The 19973-nt window shown below is 47.4% G+C and overlaps 1 protein-coding gene across 9 annotated transcripts in view; it reads left to right on the top strand.

Moving 5' to 3' along the window:
- The window catches only part of TBC1D14 (TBC1 domain family member 14), a 123839-nt gene that overhangs the window by 50758 nt on the left and 53108 nt on the right, over positions 1-19973 (top strand). For all 9 annotated transcript variants that reach the window (XR_013417746.1, XR_013417747.1, XM_078003141.1 and 6 more), the window contains one exon: positions 7642-7762. Coding sequence is in view for 5 of the 9 variants with exons in the window: in XM_078003141.1 (XP_077859267.1) it covers positions 7642-7762 (121 nt within the window). In the remaining 4 variants the exon portion in view is untranslated. The remainder of the gene's footprint in view (positions 1-7641; positions 7763-19973) is intronic.

The raw sequence follows: 19973 nt of genomic DNA, 5'->3' as shown, positions 1-19973 counted from the left end.
CCCTGCCTCCCAAAATGCTGGGATAACAGGTGTGAGCCACTGTGCCTGGCCTACCCCGTGCCCTTTGCTACCCGATATCCTGCCCCAGAAGCAATGAATAGAAGCAGTTTTTGTGTTCTTCCAGAGAGTATGTGCCTGTACAGGCAAATGCAGATGCAGGTGTTACTTGGCATGCCTCGTATGATTATGTACCCTGCATTTTTCCCTTCAAAAAAATGCCTGTCAGCCTCCTGAAAGCTGCCTGTGAGTGTATCAGGAACTCTTGGATTGTTTCCAGACTTTATCTGACATGAAAAAATAATATATTTTATGTCAGCCAGCATCTTTCAGCATGCTGAGCTGCACCTTTGGCGTGTCCAGTGGCTCCCGTATGGGACAGCACAGGCCCCGACCTGTTGTCAGAAGGTGAGGGGTGTTGGAGCCTCCAGGCAGTTTGCTGTTTTCAGCCCTGCTGCCTCTCTTCAGGTGTTGCCCTTCCAGCCTAATCGGGTGCACTTCACAGGCCTGTGAAAGTCCCTGGTAACAGAGTGGAGGAGGCCGAGAGAGGCCAGAATCGGTGCCCAGCGCGTACCTGACTACTCTTGTTGGGAAGGGGGCTTCTGAAGGTCCGTTTTATCCCAGTTAAATGTGTGAGCTGTGGACCTCGCTCCTAATTATCAGGACGCGGTGTCCTGGGTTCTGGCACTACTGGACCTGGGATCTCTGCCTTCACAGAAAAACGGACATGCCATTATTTTTAACATACTTTGTTGGTGTCCCCTGTCTTTTCCTCATTACTTTGTAAGTCATTGGAGAAATGCCCCAGGGAAGCACTGGACCCTTTACGCTGTGCAGAAGGGCTTCTGCCTCTCTCCAGCTTACAGGCAGGCCCTTCCCATGGCCGGGTGTGGCCTGATCCCTGACAGCCCCCAGTGTGTCTCCCAGGCTCTGCCGTATGGCTTTAAAATGACACTGAGCAGCCTGTGTGGACAAATCCTGGTGGGGCCAGCACCTTTCAGGGCACCCTTTGATGGGCACTCCCCATTCTTGTCAACTGTGGCCCCCCAAATCTCTCTGTGCCATGGGGGAGCCGAGCTGGCCCTGCTGAGGAGTTGAGTGAGAAAGAATTTCTCTGCAGTGCCCAGTCCATGAGGAGCTGTGCCTGGTGGCAGGGCTGCGTGTGCATGGCCGAGCTGGACCCCCTCATTTAATCCTGGGTCTTATCTCGGGGGCACTCGCGGGCAGAGGGAGCAGCCTGTGTGGCAGGCCTGAGGTAGGCAATTGGAGCCACGATGCCATTACCACAAAAACAGGTGCAAGTTCTTGGCGGGATTTGTGGCAGGGCTGGCGTGGTCCACTTGTGCTTACAGAAGATGGCCCTGGTAGAGAGTGTTGCTAGGGTCTAGGGTTTGGTGTGGAACTGCACCTATGGGATGCCTGAAGGAGGGGCAAGGCAGGCACAGCTGGAGCGCGACTGGCATCTGTCTGTGGGGTGTGTGCAGCCGAAAAAAGGCAGGAGGACAAGGAGGCTGGGCAGTGGGGAGCCCTGGTGTTAACCTGGAAGACTGGAGGGTTTAGAGCACATACGACTCCTGTTTCTGTTGTTCAGTGTCTGAATGAATGTGGCCAAGGGCTGTTGAGAGAGTGTCTTGCTCTGGCCTCCTGACTGCAGAGGCGCATCTGAGCCAAGGCTGGTTGATGGGGCTTTTAACACGAGATATCAGCCTTTTAGAAAGAAGAAATGGTTCCCTCATCTTTGCGGATGTTCTCAGGTCTCCTCTCCCACCTGCTGCGGGAGGAGGGATCTGAGTCTGCGCCTGGATGAAGGGGCTAGGTAGGAGGTGAGATATGCCAGCACCCAGGTGCTGTGCAGGTACGGACGGTGGCGGGAGAGGCACCACATCCATGCGCTAGCATGTGTACACGTCGGGGTGGTGTGGGGCAGGACTCATGAACTAGAGTCTGGGGCTCTCAGGGAACCCCGCTGCGACAGCACGGGTGACACCGACCGTGTGTGGGTTGGAGGCAGGGCACCTACAGATACTGATTGTTTACTTGCCGTGCCCTTGGTGGTGGGGTTGCGGCAGCTGCAGGTGGGTCTCACCAGGGTTAATGAGTGCTCTGTGTCTGCACGGCAGCTGAGACAGCTTGGAGGCCAACAGCTGCTTGTCCTTAATGCTGCTAGTAGAGTGAGTGCTTTTGCTCCATGGGACAAAGGAGTTTCTTCTTCCCACTGAAGGGCCCTTTACTGGGGATGCAAAACAAAAGGAGTCCAGCGTTCTCTTGGGCAGGGTTGGCAAATGGCCCTCACCCCCTGCTGGCTGCCCCCCGGCTCCCAGCCCCTTCCAGGGAGGCTGTGGTGGTCTACACTCCTCACCTGCTCTCTCCCAGCCCCCCACCACCCATTACCCCTTCTTTCCAGGGGGACTCCTTCCTGCCGAGAGGTTACCTCTGTTGAGTTCTCAGTCTCGGGCCTTGATTCGTCTGGGTTGCCCTCCCCTTACCTGACCCCTGTGCCTTGCATGTCAGTCCTACCTCCTCATCGCCCTACATTTGCCTCCCCTGCACACACACACGATGGCTGCTCCATTTGCCAGCAGACACCTACTGTGTGCTGGATAGATCCTGGGGATGCAGAGGTGACTCTACCCTGCCCTCCGGGAGACCCCACCGAAGGCGAAGTCATGTGGAGGGGAGAGGGGATGGAGTCCATCCCATAAGCACACAATGAAGGGAATGCCCTGTGCTCTGGAAACAGAAGCAGGGGAGCCCAGGCCCGGGCAGCTGGTCTGGGAGGGCTCTGCAGAATGCCCCGACAGCAAGTGCTAGGACTTCCAATGCTGGCGGGTGGGGGGGGGGATGGGACAGGTGCATTTGAAATAATGCAAAGAGGAAGCTGGGAGCCAGCAGCCCCTCTGTTCTGTCTCCTGTGAGTGTCAGAGATGGTGGCTGTAGCCACTATGTGCTCAGCATCTGAAGGCCAAGGGGTGGGCTGACTCACTGGGCCACACAGCCATGAAGCAGCAGCTGAGGGACTGCTGGACTCGGGACCAGCAGCACCAATGTGGGCTCCCTGTCGGGCAGACAGTATAGGTGTTAAAGGGACAGAGCAGACGGGCTCTGCAGTGCCCAGGCTCACTCCTGGCCGGCTGTGTCATCTCACTGCACCTGACCTGAGAGCGATGTCCCAGGCTCGCTCCTGGCCGGCTGTGTCCTCTCACTGCACCTGACCTGAGGGCAATGTCCCAGGCTCGCTCCTGGCCGGCTGTGTTCTCTCACTGCACCTGACCTGAGGGCAATGTCCCAGGCTCGCTCCTGGCCAGCTGTGTTCTCTCACTGCACCTGACCTGAGAGCGATGGCCCAGGCTCGCTCCTGCCCGGCTGTGTCCTCTCACTGCACCTGACCTGAGAGTGATGTTTGGTCATGTGATGAGCAGGTGCGGGTCCTTGGCTCCCCCTTGGCCTCCCAGGCCCAGCCGCAGCTATGCCAGGGCTCCCGATGCCTCGCCCACCAGAAAGGAGGACGTCCTTTCAGCCCAGAGCCCAGGCTGCAGCATCTTTTCACATGTAGTGACTTGTTTTGGGGTTGCATTTCTGCCTCTTAACCCACAAAAAAAACCAAAAAAAAAAACCAACATGCTTTTTATGAGCTTTTCAAAAGTCATGGCTTATCATGTGATCCTAAGCTCTTATGTTAAAAATAATCATACCACTTTGATTTTTCTGGAGACTGAGTCTCACTCTGTCACCCAGGCTGGAGTGCAGTAGTGTGATCCCGGCTCACTGCAAGCTCGGCCTCCCAGATTCAAGTGATTCTTCGTGCCTCAGCCTCCTGAGTATCTGGGACTGCAGGCGCCTGTCACCACACCCGGCTAATTTTTTGTATTTTTAGTAGAGACGAGGTTTCACCGTGTTAGCCAGGATGGTCTCGATCTCCTGACCTCGTGATCCGCCCGCCTCGGCCTCCCAAAGTGCTGGGATTACAGGCGTGAGCAACCATGCCCGGCCTGTATTTTTAATAGAGACGGGTTTCGCCATGTTGCCCAGACTGGTCTCAAACTCCTGGCTCAAGCAATCCACCTCCCCAAGTGCTGGGATTACAGGCGTGAGCCACTGTGCCCGGCCACAACTTTGATTTTTGACATTAATTTTTATGTGCAGAACCTTTGTACAGACTAATAACAGTGTTAGCTGAGACCTGAAAAACCATGGTTTCTGTTCCTCTTAGTCGCCCTCCTGCCAGCCTCTGTTTCAGTGAATAACGCTCCAGCTTGTGCTCAACCTTCCAGACCGTGAATCTGGGAGCCGCTCACCCAGACTTCTCCTTTCTGCATATCCCCACACCCTGCGGCTTCTGTGCAATTCTCCTGTCCATCCCTTAGACCCTCTGCAGCTCCTGTCCCTCCAGAGTAAAGAGGCCTGTCCCGAATCCTGGTGCCTTCCCCTTCCTGACTGCAGTTTCCCAGAGACGGACAATGCCTCTTCAGCAAAATGTACACCCTTAGTGAACCCAAGTTCTGGATGCCAGGTTCTTAGTATCTTCTACTGCCTGAAGTTTTAACCAGGTTTAATTGTTTAAGTCCTTCACTGATGGCCAAATCTTAGATGTTCAATGGATTGGATCTTAGACAGTTCAAAGTTCATTTTCTTTTTCTTTCTTTTTTTGAAACAAGGTCTTGGTCTGTCACCCAGGCTGGAGTGCAGTGGCGTGATCATAGTGAAAGTCCATTTCTTATAAATAGAAATTGCCTTGAGCTATGAAACTATTTCCGAAATGATTATAACCACCACAGAAAAGGAAGGAAACCGTGAAACTATTTGTTTTCTTTTTTTGAAAGTTTCTGTAACTTTATTTTGATAAAATTTCAAATTTACTAAAAAATTGCAAAAAACCCCCGGAACTCCAATATATTCTTTAGCAGATTTACCGACTATATTCGGCTCCGTTTGTTCTGCTTCTCTTTATATATGGTAGTATATATGCATATTTTTTCCTGCGCCATTAGAAGAGTAAGTTTGAGATACCATGTCTGTTTTACCCTTAAATATATCAGCATATTTCCTAAGAACAAGGGTATTATTCCCTTATGTAACCACAGAACAGTTGTCAAAGTGAGGAAACTTAACATTAATCTAATGCTGTTGTCAAATCCACAGTCTGTAATCAAACTTCATTAGTTGTTCCAATAATCTTTTTGTTTGTTTTTTGAGATAGAGTCTCACTCTGTCTCCCAGGCTGGAGTGCAGTGGTGCGATCCTGGCTCACTGCAGCCTCCGCCTCCTGGGTTCAAGTGATTCTCCTGCTTCAGCCTCCCGAGTAGCTGGGATTACAGCATGAGTCACCGTGCCTGGCCCTCTTTCGTGTCCTTTTAATCTGAAATAGTTTTTCGGCCTTCCTTTGTTTTCATGATAGTGACATTTTGAGAGCTTACAGGTCCATTTTTTTTTTTTTTTTTTTTTTGAGATGGAGTCTCGCTGTGTCTCCCAGGCTGGAGTGCAGTGGCGTGATCTCGGCTCACTGCAAGCTCCGCCTCCCGGGTTCACGCCATTCTCCCGCCTCAGCCTCCCAAGTAGCTGAGACTACAGGCGCCCGCCACCACGCCCAGCTAGTTTTTTGTATTTTTAGTAGAGACGGGGTTTCACCATGTTAGCCAGGATAGTCTCGATCTCCTGACCTCGTGATCCACCCACCTCGGCCTCCCAAAGTGCTGGGATTACAGGCTTGAGCCACCGCTCCCGGCCCCATTATTGTATAGATTGTCTCAGTCTGGGTGTGTCTGCTTCTCTTCATAATTGGATGCAGGTCGTGCATTCTTGGGCATCAGCACCATCGACTTGGTGTGTTGTTCCCCGTGCATCAGATCAGGTGTCCTGTGCCATCTGTCCTGGCTTTTTTTGAATAGAGACAAATGTCTTGCTGTGTCGCTCAGATTGGTGGTGTAATCATAGCTCACTGTAACTTTGAACTCCTGGGTTCCAGTGATCTGGCCTTAGCCTCCCCAGTAGCTAGGGCTGCTGATACATGCCACTGTACCCGGCTAATTTAAAAAGATTATTTGTAGAGACAGAGTCTCGCTCCGTTGCCCAGGTGGGTCTCAAACTCTTGGCCTCAAGCCGTCCTCCTGCCTTGGCCTCCCAGAGTGCTGAGATTGTAGGTGTGAGCCACCACTCCTGGCTGGTGGTGGTAGCTTTGGTCACTTGGCTGAGGTGGTGTCCCTCAGGTTTCTCCAGCAAAAGGTTATTTTGCTTCATGTAATGAATAAGGAATTTGTAGGAGACACTTTCAAACTGTGTAAAAATCCACTCCTCATGCAGCTTTCCCCACTGGTGTAAGCATCCGTCGATCATTTCCTAGCTCCATCGGTCTTTCTTTCCTTACTAGGTGGCTTCCCAAGAGCTTTCCTCCTCCTCCATTAATTTCTGTGTTTGTTTATTTGTACCTATGTGGACTAGTGGATTTCTTTTTTATTCAGTGAGTTATAATCCATTGTTCTCATTATTCGGATGATTAAATTGTTCCAGATTGAGCCCGTGGGAGCCTATTCAGGCTGGCTACTGTTTCTTTTAGACATGTCCCAGTATTTCTTTGAGAACTTTCTTTCTAGTCCAGCAAGATGCTGCAGGCTCACCTTGTACTTTCTGGTAACTCCTGGAAGCCATTTGTTTTCAATGAATGCATTGATACAGTGCATTCCAAACAGTTTATTTTGTATGAATACTACCGGTTGGGATTTATTTGTGTTATTTGGAACTTCTGTTCACATGTTCTTTGGAGAGAAGACCTTGTGACCATCTCATGAGTAATTTTCTTTTTATGGTATGTGAATACTCGTTATAAATAGGTAATACAGATTTACCTTGTACATAATTTAAGCTAGAGGTTACATACTAAAGCAGCTGTTACTCTTAAACACTAATTGTGTACTTGAAATTTTAATTTGTGTAACAACCTTATAGAACTTGGGGCAGTGTGCCCTTGTTAAACACAGGAAACAGGCTCAGAGAGGTTAATATACTGGTCCAGTGTCATGTGGCTAATGAATGGTTGAGCCAGGGTTTCAATTCAGTTTAGTCTGACTTCAGAGCTTACTTTTTCTGATACCCTTTGTTATGATATAACACATTTTCTTACTCTAAATTATAGAATTAGTTGAATAACGAAAAGGTTTTTTGTTCGTTTGTTTTTGAGACGGAGTCTTGCTCTGTCACCCAGGCTGGAGTGCAGTGGCGCGATCCCTGCTCACTGCAAGCTCCGCCTCCCGGGTTCATGTCATTCTCCTGCCTCAGCCTCCCTAGTAGCTGGGACTACAGGCCCCTGCCACCATGCCCGGCTGATTCTTTGTATTTTTAGTAGAAACAGGTTTTCACCGTGTTAACCGGGATGGTCTCGATCTCCTGACCTCGTGATCCGCCCACCTCGGCCTCCCGAAGTGCTGGGATTACAGGCTTGAGCCACTGCGCCTAGCCAACAAAAAGTTTATTTCTGGCTTAAGGTCTTTCTCTTGCTGCATAATTCAGTGTCTGTATGAAAATAAAGTCTGAAGAATTAAAGTACATGGTTCTCAGAGGAAAGTTGACTTGTTTTTATTGGAGTGGTTCTGCTGTCCTGCTGTTTCTTTAATTACCCAGAAATGCCCTAACCTTGTTATTTTCTTCCTATAGGAATTTGCTTGCTAGAAAACAAAGTGCAAGACTTGACAAACACAGTGACCTGGGATGGAAGTTATTTGGGAAAGCGCCACTCCGAGAGAATGCTCAGAAGGATTCGAAGAGAATACAGAAGGTACACAAGATCTGAAATCACAGCAATAGGCTGTTGCATGTGTTCAGCATATATTCATGAACCTTGCAAAAATGACCATATTGAGTCCGAAACTGGAAATTGCTTTGTATTATCTGCATGCCACGTTCCTCAAATTTAAGTCTGTGTTCAGAATGTGGATGAATTTAACCTTCATTTCTTAGAGCTTATAACATGCACATAGGAAGGTCCGTGTGACAGAGGTGGGCTCTAGATGTTGATAACGGCATTTAGACAGAGCTGGGTTCTAGATATTTATAACTGTATTTAATCAGTGTTAATAATAGTTGCAAATGTGTTTATCATCAAATTTGTATTGTTTGATATTAAACGTTTCTCCCGTGGGTTTCTTGGAGCTCACATCCTTCCTGTGCTGCTCTGGGACAGGAAGGCGAGGGCCGTCATTCCCCGGCTCTGCTGGGACGCCGCTCCCTTGCTCCCTCTGAGGCTGCCTACTTTTGGGGCGGGGATGGGGTTCACGGTCAGGCCAGGCCTGCATGTCCTCACCACTGGGCTGCCTTGCTCCTTATGACGGGAGAGATGCCTCTGCTGGATGCTTGCTTGTGCACGGACACAGCAAGTCCACAGCCCAGGCAGCCCTGACTGTTGCTGCCTGCAGCTTCTCCTAGGCCCTGAGTCTCAGCTGGCTCGGCATCCTAACAGTCTGCTGTCTGTCCCCAGAGCCGTGACATTGCCCCCAGCACCCTCACTCCTCCAACCTGAGTTTTTTTTTTTTGTTTTTTGAGACGGAGTCTCGCTCTGCCGCCCAGGCTGGAGTGCAGTGGCCGGATCTCAGCTCACTGCAAGCTCCGCCTCCCGGGTTCACGCCATTCTCCTGCCTCAGCCTCCCCAGTAGCTGGGACTACAGGCGCCCGCCACCTCGCCCGGCTAGTTTTTTGTATTTTTTAGTAGAGACGGGGTTTCACCATGTTAGCCAGGATGGTCTCGATCTCCTGACCTCGTGATCCGCCCGCCTCGGCCTCCCAAAGTGCTGGGATTACAGGCTTGAGCCACCGCGCCCGGCCCAACCTGAGTTTTATATTCGTCGATATTTGCTTGGTAAACACTCCTGAGGCTCCACTAAGCGCCAGGCCTCATGCTTGGCACTGGGGTTGGAAGGGACACAGTACCCATGCCCAACAGCGTCCCTGTGGAAAGATTCCAGGGCAGGTACAGGAGGAGTGGGGTGGCACAGACAATTGAGGTTAAAGGTGTGACAGGAAATTAATTGCTATGGGGATCATGTACTGAGTGATTACTGTGTGCTAGTTCTGATTCAGCACTCGTGTTTCTAGTTCCTTTAAAACTCGCAACAACCTGGTGAAGAAGATAGTATTATTAAACTCAGTTTACCAAAGAAGCGCTGAGACACAGAGGCTGAGTGACTTGACATGCAGGGTCACATCGCTAGTAAGTAGCAGAGCTGGAAACCGGCCCCAGGCAGTGGGGTTCCAGGACTCCTTTTGCAGGCAGGGCCAGGCAGGCAGTGGGGACAGCACGAGATAAGGACGATGTACAGCTGAGCCCAGGAGACTGCCAGGAGGAGGCTAGCCATAGGGCCCGTGTGGTGTGCCCGGTAGCCTGCCTCCAACCCCAAGACTTTGCAGAGCCTCTGAGTGTTTTACTTAGGTAAGGAGTGATGGCATCACCCTGGGTAAGAATATGGCTCTTGGGCCAGCCCAGGCAAGAGAAAGTGGGGTCTGGCCCAGTGCTGTGTTGTGGGGTTACAGAGGATGCCCCTTTAAGTGCTAAATGGATAGGGAGTGACTTGCTGGTGACCTGTTAGGTGTGGGGAGCGGTTTGTGGGGGGTGAGGCTGGAGCACAGTGTTGAGGCTCCTGGGCAACAAAGTGGGTTTCCACATGCCACATTCTTCATGCGCCGGCAAGTTGAATTTGGTTTGAGTGTCGTCTGCCATTCTCTGCTTGTTGATTATTACATTTTGAATTTGAATCACTTATTGTGTAGGCTTATTAAAATAGCATACAATTAAAGTGTGATGAGTTTGTATGCAAAGCTCAGCTATAAATTTCTTGGGAAATTAAATAGCCAAGCTGTTATAAAGTTTTTAAGTAAATCACTTAAAAAAAGCAACAATTACATTAAAAAGAAATAGATCTTCCCATGGCACTTAATGTCACTTACGTCATGTTTGAACTTGTCTCTTTAAGACTCTTTTTGTTTTTGTTTTTGTTTTTTTTTGAGATGGATTCTTGCTCTGTCGCCCAGGCTGGAGTGCAGTGGTACGATCTTGGCTCACTGCAAGCTCCGCCTCCCGGGTTCACGCCATTCTCCTGCCTCAGCCTCCCGAGCAGCTGGGACTACAGGCGCCCGCCACTGCACCCGGCTAATTTGTTGTATTTTTAGTAGAGACGGGATTTCACCGTGTTACCCAGGATGGTCTCGATCTCCTGACCTTGTGATCCACCTGCCTCGGCCTCCCAAAGTGCTGGGATTACAGGCGTGAGCCACCCGGCCTGACCCTGTTGTTTTTTAAGGAGAGCATGGATTATGTTCTTGACCTTAGAGGATTTTTTTTTTCTGTGAACTGAAATGACTAGGCCAGCTCATTATGTGGTAACACAATACTGCCAAGAGGAGGACCATCTGCTTCCATCATCAATAATGAAGAACGTAACTTACCTGCGCGAGTCATTCAATCCTGCCCGGGACCTGCTTGCTTGTCTCTGGCCCTCTCATCGCTCATCTCCCAACCCAAGGGACTTGGGGAAGCCTGGGAGGGGCTCAGGGTCAGGGACTCAGCACTGTGGGGAGGCCTCTGGGCTGCAGCCTGGGACTGGCTGCTGTCATAGGCGTCAACTCACACAGCCTGCACTGGGGAGAGGCAGGCGCTGGGGCCGTGACAGCCTAGACTTGTGATCCAGGATGGTGACAATAACTCCAGTTAGAGCTGAAGCCTAGAGAAGCTGTTGAGGAAATTCCTTTTCCTTCTCTGGAATTTTTCTTATTACTTGAGAGAGCAGCATCACATGGTGACATAAGAACATGGACTTGGGAGTTAGACTGCCTGGGTGTGTATCCCAGCTCTGCCACAGTTTGGTTGTGTGACTTTGGGCAAGTTATTTAACCTTTCTGAGCCTCATTTTCCTCATCTCTACAGTAGGAAGAACAGTAGCACCTGCCTCCCAGGTGGTGAGGATTAAATGGGTGAATACACACATGCACTCGGAATAGTAGTGAATGTAGAAAGTGCTGTGAAAGTGTTTGCTGTTACCGTTGTTTCTTTCTTATGACAAGTCAACCTTGAACAACAGGAAATGGAACGACAGAACACAGTGCGAGAGAATGAGCCTGAGCTCTTCAGTGCGTTCTTCATCTGGCCAACAAGTACTGAGCCATGTTGAGGCCAGGTCTTGTGCTGGGCACTGGGCGCCCAAGAGCAGTTGGGTTGACCTGCCTCAAGGAGCCTGTGGCTGAGCTGGGGTCAGGTGTGCACACTGGCCAGGAGGTTTGGACGTGCCTTAAGGAGCCTGTGGCTGAGCTGGGGTCAGGTGTTCACACTGGCCAGGAGCTTTGGACGTGCCTTAAGGAGCCTGTGGCTGAGCTGGGGTCAGGTGTGCACACTGGCCGGGAGCTTTGGACCTGCCTCAAGGAGCCTGTGGCTGGGCTGGGGTCAGGTGTTCACACTGGCCAGGAGCTTTGGACGTGCCTCAAGGAGCCTGTGGCTGAGCTGGGGTCAGGTGTGCACACTGGCCGGGAGCTTTGGACCTGCCTCAAGGAGCCTGTGGCTGAGCTGGGGTCAGGTGTGCACACTGGCCAGGAGCTTCGGACTTACAGGCTTGAGTTTGGTTTCTGGCTTCACCACTTTTTGTCTCTATTGAGCCAATGACTACTTACCAGTTTCCTCATCTGCTAAACGGGCATTATGATATCTACTTGCTTAATTGTTCTAAACTAAGGGATAATGCGCATGTGGTATATTTTTGCCCAGGGTTGAACATAGTGAGTCGCCCAGCATTATTAGTCAAGGAATGGATGTCTTGACTTTTAATCAATAGGTCCAATTTGTGGTGTCAGTCCCATTGGTTTGCCCAGGACATTTGCCCAGCACATTGGATTTTATTCTAACTGGGCTGCATTCTCTTGGCTTAGGCCTTATATATTACTATTTTGGGGAAATACTGAAATGTTAACTTTTAGTTATCTTTTCAAATTTCATAAAAATTTTGAAAATTAGGCCGGACTCAGTGGCTCAAGCCTGTAATCCCAGCACTTTGGGAGGCCGAGACAGGTGGATCACAAGGTCAGGATATCGAGACCATCCTGGCTAACACGGTGAAACCCTGTCTCTACTAAAAAATACAAAAAATTAGCCGGGCGAGGTGGCGGGCGCCTGTAGTCCCAGCTACTCGGGAGGCCGAGGCAGGAGAATGGCGTAAACCCGGGAGGCAGAGCTTGCAGTGAGCTGAGATCCGACCACTGCACTCCAGCCTGGGCGACAGAGCGAGACTCTGTCTCAAAAAAAAAAAATTTTTTTTGAAAATTAAGTCATATTTTTTGTTAACCTCAGTGGTAGTTTGAGAGAGATTTTCTTACTAGGAGAAACAAAAATGACCACAGGTAGGAGAACAACAATACAACAGTGGCTGTCAAGGTGCAGTCCCCGGAGTAGTCACATCAGCATCACCCAGGCATTTGCTAGAAATACACGTTCTTGGGCCTTAGTCCAGACACATCAAAACAAGTTCTGGGGCTGGGGCCCAACAAGTTTTAACAGATGCTGCAGGTCATTCTAATGCATGCTAGAACTTAAGAACTATTGGTATGCAGGGAGAGAATGTCAGCTATTGGAAGGAAATAGCCATCTTTGCCACAGCCGGTTACATAAAGGGCCCAAAGCACACCAGCTAGGCAAATTCCAGTAACTGCTGGTGAATCAGAGAAGTTCTTGTGGATAAAGATGGGAGCATGTATTTGGAGAGAGCTGCCTTCAGGCCTCTGGTTGCTGGCTTTGTATGGGCTGGGCTCTGGCCAGGTCAGCATGGATGGTGATACTGCCTCGGAAGTGCAGTCCTTTGCCTTGTGAATAAAGGGGAACCCGCTTTCTTGGATTCCATGGCCCTTTTGTTTGTTTCACATATTTGAGCCTCTGCGTAGATCCATCCTGAGATTACAATAAAGGGCAAGACTTCTGTGGCTCTTGCCTTCGTTGGAATTTACCATGGGTCAAAGAAAAGACAGATTTAAATGAATAACTCGACACATAATTACAGTTGTGACGAATGTTGTGAAGAATTGCCGTGATAAGCAGTTCTTATCGCTGAGGTCACCTGTTTCAAGTGACTGCCATCTGCCAGCTGCCAAACGCAAGCGTCTGTTCTCAGCCCTCGTCTTCCTTGGCCCTCTGCAGCATTACCTCGGCTCCTTGAGCGACTTTCTTGCCTCGGCTTCCAGGCAGCCCGTTCGCCCACCTTTTTGGTTTCCTTTGCTAGGTCCCTCATCTTCCCCATCCTCTAAATGTTAGAGTGCCTGGAAGGCCCTTCCCTGTCCACCATCACCCTTTAGGGCAAGCTTGTCCAAACCACCTTATTTTGTTGTTGCTCTGCTTTGTTGAGGCTTTTAGCAGCCTGAAGCCATGTTTTTGGTTTCTGTCTCTAGAAACGGAAAAGAGGGATGAGGAAGGGGGCTTTACTGGCCCAACCAGAAACAGAAACTAAGAACCCATGACTGTATTCTCTCCCTTGGACACCCCTGGGGCATCTCAACTGGATTCGAAGCTTCAGAGGTCAGGCTGTCACCCTGTTTCCAGTTGGGACGTACCTCCTGCCAAAAATTAGCCAGGTGTGGTGGCACGTGCCGTAGTCCCAGCTACTCATGAGGCTGAGATGGGAAGATCGCTTGAGCCTGGCAGCCAGATGTTGCAGTGAGCTGCCCAAAATTGACCATTTAAAAAGTAAAAGTGATGCTTTGTAATTTGAGCAGGTGTCAGAGGCTCAGGGCTGAAAACGTGGGGATGCTTTAGAACAGACTCGGTAACTCTTTCTGACATAACACTGTGTAAATAGGCTGTAGGAATTGATGTCACTGTTAGAAATGAGGTTGAGCAGAAAGTTAACATCCTGGTTGGACTCTGAGGGTGCTGCTGATTGTGGGAACGATAGCTGCAGGAAGGATAGGCTTGTAGGTTTCAGGGTCCCAGATGAAACACTGTCATGTGAGCACCGATGAGGACATGGCCTGTTGTCTTTGTGTTTGTATAACCTGGAATGTCTTGGATGGCCTTCTGGAATTTCCTGTTAGCTCTTAGATTTTAAAGCAAGAATCCCAGAAGAGGGCAGATCCAGGATGGTGATATTTTCTTTCCTCACCTCTGAGAAGTCTGGGGTACTCTGAAAGTCTCACAACATTGCAGATTGCAGCAAGGGTAGGTCTTGATGGTCAGTGGAAGTAATTGGCTGCAGGCCTACAGGCAAATTCTAAAATAACAAGAAAAACCTTCCCGTTCGTTATCCCTTATGCCTTTGCAAAATGGGTTTAAACAAGCTTACAGAAGTAAACAGGTCCCGGTCCCAGGTTGGACAGAATAAACACATTCCACCCTGTGTCACCCAATGAATGCAGATCTAAAACCTGAACAGAAAGCACAGAGCAGCTATTTGAGATTCTGGAAAGTAAACAGTGGCAGGTGAGTTGGGGAAGATGACCAGAATTTGAAGTAGCACTGAATTAGTACTGAGTTTACCGATTTTGTTTCCCCTTCCAATATTCCTCAGCCTGAACTCAGGCAGCCCCAAACCCAGGAATAGGTCTTAATGTGGATAGAGCACCAGGAGAAGCTCTGTACTTCTGGCGTGGCAAATGGGTCTCTAACACTTAGAATTCTGAAACCCTATTTTTAAGTTTTATTTATTTTTATTTTGAGACAGAGTCTCACTCTGTCACCCAGGCTAGAGTGCAATGGCACAATCTTGGCTCACTGCAACCTCCGCCTCCTGGGTTCAAGTGATTCGCTGCCTCAGCCTCCCGAGTAGCTGGGACTATAGGTGCGTGCAACCGGTCCCAGCTCATTTTTGTATTTTTAGTAGAGATGGGGTTTCATCATGTTAGTCAGGCTGGTCTTGAACTCCTGACCTCAGGTGATCCACCTGCCTTGGCCTCCCAGAGTGCTGGGATTACAGGCATGAGCCACTGCACCCGACCCTAGTTTTGTTTTTTTCTCTATTCTCTTGCATCCCAGCCCTCAGACATTCTTATGACAGCAGCAGCTGGTGGGAGCCTGAAACTCCCAGGAAAGGGAAGCTGATTAGAAGAGTTTTGTTTCCAAGGGATAGAGTGGAACCCCCTGATGCTTTATTCTCTCTCCCCATTACCTGGCCCAGATGTGGATGTAGTTGTGGGAAGCGTCTGGCTAGAGAACCAGAAAAAGGGAGACCCAGGAAACTAGAAAGTACTGGGGGGAATGCAGAGAGGTGGAGCTCAGGAAGGTGACCCTTTAAGGTGGTTGATGAACTCCCAGACTCATGTTGTGGGTACATAGGTCTGACTCTTAAGTAGCTTACATAGATTTTGAGAACTGATCTTTGGGATAGACCACTATGCAGTTCCCTAACTGGCCACTGGATGGTGCACATGCAGGATGGATCCAAAAAGCGCTTCAAAGGCTTTGCAAACAGCTGACTTTGGAACCACAGCTCACAGAAGGCTGGCTGGAACTTGTGTGCGGAATCCAACTGGGTAAATTGCTTATAAGATGAAAATGTCAACGTTCTCCCAAGGATTGAGAGAAAATCCAGAGTTTCTTAACACAATATTCAAAATGTCTAGAATGCAGTTCAAAATTAATTGGCTTAAGAAGAACTAGAATCATCTTTAAAAAAATTTCCTCTGAATCAGAATAGGTTCAAGTAGGATCATCTTTTTTTTTTTCTTGTTTGTCTTTTTTTTTTTTTTTTTTTTTTTGAGACGGAGTCTCGCTCTGTCACTCAGGCTAGAGTGCAGTGCTGTGATCTCAGCTCACTGCAACCTCTGCCTCCCAGGTTCAAATGATTCTCCTGCCTCAGCTTCCCAAGTAGCAAGATTACAGGTGCCCGTCACCATGCCTGGCTAATTTTTTTGTATTTTTAGTAGAGACAGGGTTTCACCATGTTGGCCAGGCTGGTTTGGAACTCCTAACCTCAAGAGATCTGCCTGTCTCGGCCTCCCAAAGTGCTAGGATTACAGGCATGAGCCACTGCACCCGGCCTGTTTTTTGTTTTTGAGATAGGGTCTTGCTTTGACACCCGGGCTGGAGTGCAGTGGCCCATCTCAGCTCACTGCAACATCTGCCTTCCGGGCTCAAGCGATCTTCCCATCTCAGCCTCGTGAGTAGCTGGTACTACAGGCATGTGCCACCATACCTGGCTAATTTTTTATGTTTTTTGTAGAGACCAGGTTTTGCCATGTTGCCCAGGCTGGTCTTGAACTCCTGGATTCAAGTGATTTCCCAAAGTGCTTGGATTACAGGTGTGAGCCACTGTGCCTGGCCAGGATCATCTTTTGATAATCAAGACACCACTGCCGAGATAACACAGATGTTGGAATTATTCAGTAGACTTTAAAGCAATCATTATAAAAATGTTCCAACAAGTAAGGGTGAACACTTTTGAGAGGGGAAAACAGAAAGTATCAGTAAAAGAAAAGAAACTATAAAAAGAATTAAGTGGAAATTTTGTAACTGAAAAATACACTAACTGAAATAAACTAACCAGACAGGCTCAATAGCAGAATGGAGATGATAGAGGAAAGAGTGAGTGAATTTTAAGATCAATGGAAATTATCCAATCCAGGCTGGGCGCAGTGGCTCACGCCTGTAATCCCAGAACTATGTGAGGCTGAGGCAGGTAGATCACCTGAGCTCAGGAGTTTGAGACCAGTCTGACCAACATAGTGAAACCCCATCTCTACTAAAAATACAAAAGTTAGCCAGGTGTGGTGGCAGGTGACCGTAATCCCAGCTACCTGGGAGGCTGAGACAGGAGAATCACTTGATCCCAGGAGCCGGAGGTTGCAGTAAGCCGAGATCACACCACTGCACTCCATCCTGGGTGACAGAGCATTCTGTCTCAAAACAAAATAAAAACCAGAAATTATCCAATCTGAATAGTACAGAGAAAAAATGAGTTAAAAAAATGAACAGAGCCTTAGGAACATGTGGGGCAGTACTAAAAAGTGTCACACGGTCACTGGAGTGTCAGAAGGAGAGGAGAAACAGTACGATGCAGAAAATCACTGGAGTAAATGATGGCTGAATATCTCTTACATTTAGCAAAAGATAGAAACTTATAAATTCAGGAAATTAGTGGCCACCAGACAAAATCAACCCTAAAAAGTAGGAAGTCCATGCCCAGACACATCATATTGCTGAAAATCAAGACAAAAAATCTTATAAGCAACCAGAGAAAAACAATGTCATACTTATTGGGAAATAACAGTTTGACCGAATTTCTCATCAGAAACCGTGGAGGCCAGAAAAAGTAAAACAGTATTGTTAGAGCGCTGAAAAGAACTGTCAACCCAAATTCTGTATCCAGCAAAAATACCCTTCAGGAATGAAAGTGAAATAAAGATATTCTCAGGTGATGAAAAACTAAGAATTTGTTGCCAGCAGACTGGCTGTAAAAAAAATTGCTAAAAGAAGTTGTTCAGATAGAAGGGTCATTATAGGAGGAGGAGACTTGGAACATCAAGAAAGAAGGGGAACAGAAACAGTATCTGGATAAATACAGTAGACTATTTTCTTTCTGTTTTAACTAAGAGCAAGTAGATGTTGCCTTTAAATATACAGTAACAATAACAATCTTACATGCGCTGCAACATGATTAGAGTAGAAAGAGCAATAAACAATTTACCGTATAATTATAATACAAAGTTGATGAGTTAAAACATCATAAATAGGCCGGGTGCGGTGGCTCAAGCCTGTAATCCCAGCACTTTGGGAGGCCGAGACGGGCGGATCACGAAGTCAGGAGATCGAGACCATCCTGGCTAACCCGGTGAAACCTCGTCTCTACTAAAAAATACAAAAAACTAGCCGGGCGAGGTGGCGGCGCCTGTAGTCCCAGCTACTCGGGAGGCTGAGGCAGGAGAATGGCGTAAACCCGGGAGGCGGAGCTTGCAGTGAGCTGAGATCCGGCCACTGCACTCCAGCCTGGGCGACTGAGCGAGACTCCGTCTCAAAAAACAGAAAACAAAACAAAACAAAACAAACCACCATAAATATAAAGACATTCACAAAACCACAGTTGAATATACATAACTCTCATTTCCTGGGAAACACAATTTTAAATAAATAGTTGAGTTCCCCAGTGGACTATAAATCCTGGGGAGGAAATTAGGGCACATAGTAAGTGATGAAAAGAATCTAGAAAATGAAATGATGTGTGCATGGGGTTCTTATTCCTATTGAGATTGATTTGGGGAACGTTTTCAAATCAATAGAGAGTATTTTCTTAGTGTGTTATTTAAAAATACGTTTGAAAGCAAAAATTATAACATCTGGGGTTTACAGTGTATGTGGATGGAATATGTAAGACAAGTGACATACAAAAGGGGATAGGGTGTGGTGATAAAGTTTCTGCATTCCACTTGAAGTAGTAAAATAGTGATTCTAAGGAGACTGTGAACAATTAATATGTATATTGTAATCCCTAGACCAACCACTCAACTATACGAAGAGATGGCAAAAAACCACAATAGAGAAATCAAAATGGAGTTCTAAAAAAAGTTCAGAAAACTTGAATCAAGACAGGAAAGAAGACACAGAGGAAGAAAAAAAGAGAAAACAAACGAGATGGTAGACCTAAATTCAAACATATCAACAATTGCATTAAATGTAAATGGTCTGAACACACCAGTTGTGTGTCTCAATACTCAGTTCTGACAGATTGTCAGACTGAGGTAAAAAAAAAAATGGGCTGGGTGTGGTGGCTTGCACCTGTAATCCCAGCACTTTGGGAGGCTGAGGCAGACAATTACTTGAAGCCAGGAGTTCCAGATCAGTCTGGTCAGCATAGTGAGACCCTGTCTCTATTGAAAAAATTTAGCTGGGCATGGTGATGCACACCTGTAGTCCTAGCTGGTCAAGAGACTGAGGCAAGAGGATCACTTGAGCCCAGGAGTTTGAGGTTCCGGTGAACTGATTATACCGCTGCATGCTAGCCTGAGTGACAGAGCGAGACCCTATCTCAAAAAAACACAGAAGCATAGACCCAACTATGTATATGTTGTCTGCAAGAAACTCACTTCAAATGTAAAATATGTAGGTTAAAATGAAAAGATAGAAAAAGATATACCATGAAAACACAAATCAAAATTAAGATAGGTCTATTAATATCAAAATTAAGATACATCTATTAATATTATAAAAAGTAGACTTCAGAACAAAATTATCAGAGATAAAGTGGGACATTACCTAATGAAGACATAATGATTCTAAATGTATTTGCACTTCATAACAGAGCTGCAAAATACATGAAGCACAATCTATCAGATCTGAAACAAATGGGCACGTCCACATTTATAATGGGATTGTCAACAGTCCTCACTAAACAGTAATTGATAGAACTGTAGACAGAATCAGCCAGGACATAGAAATGAACACCATCAACCAGCCTGATCTAATTCGCAATTTATACAACACAGCACCCTCCAGCGAGAGCAGAATACACAGTGTTTTCAAATGTACATGGAACATTCACCAAGACAGACCATATTCTGGGATAGAAAAGAAGCTTAAAGCTTTCAAAAGGATTAAAATTATACAAAGTATGTTCTGACCAGAGTGATATTAGACTAGAAAGCAGTGACAGAAAAATAATTGTCTCCCCAAACTTGCACATTAAACAAGTAGCATACTTCTAAATTAATCATGGGCCCATGAGGAAGTCATAAGGAAAATCAGAAAATATTTTGAAGCAAACGAAAACACAAGATACCAAAATTTGTAGGTTGCAGTTGCTTAGGGGGAAATGTATAGCATGAAAATGCTCACATAGAAAAGAAAAAAGGTCTCAGATCAGTAATCAAAGTTTCTACTTTAAGAAAGTGTAAACAGAGCAAATAAACCCAAAGCAAGCAAAAGGAAGCAAATAATAAATGTGAGGACAGATAACCATACAATTAAAAACAGAAAAATGATAGTCAAACTGAAGGCTGGTGCTTTGAAATGATCAACAAAATTGATTAAACTCTAGCAA

This window comes from Macaca mulatta, chromosome 5 (assembly GCF_049350105.2).
Source record: "Macaca mulatta isolate MMU2019108-1 chromosome 5, T2T-MMU8v2.0, whole genome shotgun sequence".
Classification (NCBI taxonomy): domain Eukaryota; kingdom Metazoa; phylum Chordata; class Mammalia; order Primates; family Cercopithecidae; genus Macaca; species Macaca mulatta.
Note: the sequence above shows the minus strand (reverse complement) of the source record. Positions and strands in the feature narration are given on the sequence as shown.